At 41.6% G+C, this 4160-nt stretch overlaps 1 protein-coding gene across 1 annotated transcript in view; it reads left to right on the top strand.

Annotated features, from left to right (window-relative positions):
* nell2a (neural EGFL like 2a) overlaps positions 1–2595 on the top strand; it is an 81086-nt gene extending 78491 nt beyond the window's left edge. The window contains exons 17-18 of the mRNA XM_017305152.1: positions 270–543; positions 596–2595. Of these exons, the coding sequence (XP_017160641.1) occupies positions 270–543; positions 596–693 (372 nt within the window). The 3' untranslated portion in view covers positions 694–2595. The remainder of the gene's footprint in view (positions 1–269; positions 544–595) is intronic.
* Positions 2596–4160: the final 1565 nt, after the last annotated feature.

Raw genomic sequence — 4160 nt, 5'->3', positions numbered from 1 at the left:
TGTCTCCTCTGGTTTATCCTTTTTTTTTTTTTTTTCCTTGGTACCTTAACTTTTCCCCCCACCCCCATCAAGTCATGATGTTCCCTCTGGCATGCTGATGCACAATGTCCGGAGAAATACGTGTATTTGAATTAATGACTTGTTTAGGTGAAAACAAAAATTATTTGAAAAAATGTGGTTGCGGTATTTGCTGAGATTTAAAAAAAAAAAGAAAAAATGTCTGACTTTCTCTAAATGGTGTGACATTTCCTCCCTCTCGCCCCTCGCAGCAGGGGCAGGTGGACTGCTGGCCTCTGCCGTGCCCGCCCGTGGACTGCGAGTTCACCATGGTGCCGGAGGGCGAGTGCTGCCCCCGCTGTGTCACTGACCCCTGCCAGGCCGACACCATCCGCAACGACATCACCAAGACGTGCACGGACGAGTACAGCATCTCACGCTTCAGCGGCTCCTCCTGGATCAAACACGGCACGGAGTGCACCCTGTGCCAGTGCAAGGTGAGGCGCCCGGAGTCGAGGCCGCGAGCTGCAGCGAGTCGCTTACTTCTGACTGAAAAGGCGGCGTGCTGCAATGCAGATTTCACGCCACAGAGGCAGTTTGAGCGTTTCTATGGCCTCACTGCAGCATTTCATAGACCAACACTTACAGTTGGGGTGTATTTTGGATACTTTCCAAAGGTTTTTCCATCTTAACTAATTTTATTATTGATTTCCAAGGAGTCAGAGCCTTCTGTGTTGGATAAAGCCTTGCTAGCTTTTTAGCTTAGCATAAAGCTGTTGCAGGATTAGGTAACACTTAAGTTGAAGGAGTGTGCATAAGACTGACATGACACCTAAATATGACATCGCATCTTTAAAACACCAATAGTGTAGCCTATGTGCCCTTGAATATGGTTGTCTAAATAATTGGCATTTTGTTATAATCTATAAAATAAAAGGATGCACTCCTTAAATGTACTAATTTAGATCAATTTTAATACATTGTAGCGCCTGGTTCACATGACAAGAGTTTAAAATTGTCACGTTTTTGGGTTTTATTCCGATTTTTCACATGAGAGCTATCGCTAAAACCTCTAGAGGCCAAACGTGAGTTCAGAGTAAACAAACATAGCCGACTTGGAAGAAGTAATGGCGATAGTTTGTGAACAACATTTAAAGTGAAACTCACCCCCAAAATCAACTTCTTTTTTTTTTGTTAAACTCTCTACATGGGTTTTGTAGGTTTCTGTCTTTATGTTTCTGCATGACTTTTTGTGCAGTTCTTTTAGCTCTGCATTATTTTGCCTAAAACCGTCTCGCCGCCAGGCTTTTGGTGACACGGTGAACACGTCCACTGAAAAGTTGTTGCAACTCTGTCCACCCAGGATGGCGCCGTTGGCAGGTATTTGAATCGGTTCAAAGTCTGCACTTAAAACATGTCATTCTGCTGTGGATACAAGACGACAGAAACGCTCACAAGCAGACGGCTCCATCTTATGTTAAATGGAAATGACGAGCGCACTCCTCTGGTCAGTAGTAACAGAATTATCGGCTGATGTGACTAATAAGAAAATGAGTAAACATGGCAATCGGTGAGCTCAAGCTGCCAGGTAGAGTGGAAACTAGTCAGAACCTTCAGCGATCCAGCCTGCTGTCTTTACTTAATCATCAAAGAAAATATGGTGCAAAATAACCAGAAACGGAGGACCTGAACAGGGTGAGTTGCGCAGCTAAGTCCAAGTGACATATTTTCATAAAGAACATTAACATTTCTGCTGAGTGCTGTCCTATTCACTCCTTTGCTATTTTTCAGCATTATTTCTGAATTGCCTGTTGCCCTAATTAAAGACGGTCAACATATCGTCATGCTGCCACCGTTTATATCGGTCTGCTCTTTATTAGAAACCACCCTGTGCCTTACACTGCCAAGGTATCGACACCCAAATCTAATATCCAATTTTTTTTCTTGGCGTCGGTGTCGATCTTAACGTGATCATGATCGTGTTCTTTCAGTCAGGACTCCTGACCCCTCAATGAGCCCTTTTCTAAAATACTAAAAGGAACCTTTACCTGAAAAAGAGGCATTCAATTTGAATTTTTTTTTTTGTAAAAACAGAAACCAAAAAGAACGGCTGTTGACCTCTCACCTATAGCCTCATGCTTAGSCGCGGCGTCGATCCTCTTCTGCGCTGCGGTGAATGAGCAGACGTCTTTACACAATTCAGTACTCCGAGTGGTAGTTGTAGCATCTTATGAGAAACTGCGGCAAATAACATTAGGACGGTAAATCAAGCTGCTCTCTGTGTTGTTGGACTGAACAGGTGATGTTGTAACGTGGACATAAATTGTTTGCCGTAGCTTTAAAGCTAATCCACTCATTCCTCCTACTTAGCCGACAGTGAGCCTCTTATCGGAAACAAAAGGAATGTGGCAGTATTTCACAGGAAGAGCTTTACACCCGACTGACAGTCTCCTTTTTTTTTTTTTGGACACGTAGCTTTGAACTGACGTGCAGTTTTGTTTCGGTCATGATGATGGCGATCCGTGACCCGGTGGGCTTTCACATTTAAATCCCGGCTATAAAATTCCCTCGGATCGGCCGGTGGTAAAAAAAAAAAAAGGGACAAGCCGAGAAGCTCCAAATGTCAGCTTCTGCATCATGGGAAATTAGCAGCCGCTGCGTTTCAAAAAGACTTTGCCTGTAGGGTTCAAGTGTGACTGTGACCCTCCCTTCTCCCTCTTTTCTCTCATTTGCAGAACGGACACATCTGTTGCTCAGTGGACCCGATGTGCCTTTAGTCCCTGGCAGATCTGAAGGCACCTGTACAGAGTTCTCCATGTACAAAGAGAAAAAAAGAAAAAAAAAAAGTAACACGGCCCCCTGTGTCTCCTCACCGTCCTCTTCACGGGGCCTGGGTCAAATAGTGTTTGCACTGTTCGGCTTGGTTTTGACCTGCTGAGCCAGATGATTGGAGGTTACAATTCAGGTCACAGATAATTGTACATCTTTGACATTCAGGTTTTGTCTCCTCTGGTTTATCCTTTTTTTTTTTTTTTCTCCCCCCAGTTTAAAGCTTTTATTGTACGTTGCATACATCACCTCCACCCATCTGGTACTTTGTGCACGTTAGGTGTTTAAAAGCAACCTGCGAACAGTCTGTGACCCGCACCTGTATCCTCAGATCCTTTATACCAAATGCCAAACGGACGACGGACTACAAGTTCCCTCTGACCCGCGTCGCGCCTGCCCAAAGCGAAGCCTTTGAGCGTCGCCGATTACCCACTCCAAAGCATTGCTACATGAATCTGTAAGATATTACTATTACTGGCATGACTGTGCTTGATGTCCAGACATTTTTGCTGATTTCTATAATAACAATGATTATGAAAAATGATACCTTAGATAGTGAAAACCATTAGCATAAGGTTCTGTTGCCACTTTTAACAGTTGTCTGTATGATGTGGTGCTCTGTAGCATTTTGTTTGATTTGATCTTTTTTTTTTTTTTTTTTTTTTTTTTTTTCCAAGCTTGTTACAGTGTTATGGTGAAATAAAGTATTTCCATTTACATTTAAGTTCTGGGTTGGACTTATGTGTATGTGTGTGTGTCATTACTTTTTATTGCGTGTCAAACGGAGCACTTGTTAATATTATAGTATTTCTAATATTCAATTCGTCCTTTCTTTCTGTTCTAGAGCGACACTTTAACATTCCCTGTTATAATACATCAATAATCTCCTAATGTGAATGTTTAATTATTGAAACGAAATGATATAAAAAGACTTTTGCTCAGAACAGTTTTCCATCTTTACTACAATTATAGAGTGATTAAATATGTTGGAGAATAGCTGCGCAAAAATTAGCATCTGTCAATTTTTCTTTGATTATTCTTTTTTGTTCGCTGCACCATGATGCAGATGACCTGACAGGTTATTTTTTTATTTTTGATTACAAATACTTTTCTATTATCACCATTTCAGTTAGGGATAAGCAGGCTTATCTGTTATGTTAACATTTTTTTCTACATTTTCTTAAACTGTCTGGCTGTGTTTGAGGACCTCATTTAGACTGTTACCAGAAATAGATATGCAGAAACGTTTCATGGTTGTTCACATGGATAAGATTTTAAATTTTTATTCCTCTCTTGAATTTTCTGGTGGCTACCTTTTATTTGCCTTGTACATA

This window comes from Poecilia reticulata, linkage group LG6, assembly GCF_000633615.1.
Source record: "Poecilia reticulata strain Guanapo linkage group LG6, Guppy_female_1.0+MT, whole genome shotgun sequence".
Classification (NCBI taxonomy): Eukaryota; Metazoa; Chordata; class Actinopteri; order Cyprinodontiformes; family Poeciliidae; genus Poecilia; species Poecilia reticulata.
Note: the sequence above shows the minus strand (reverse complement) of the source record. Positions and strands in the feature narration are given on the sequence as shown.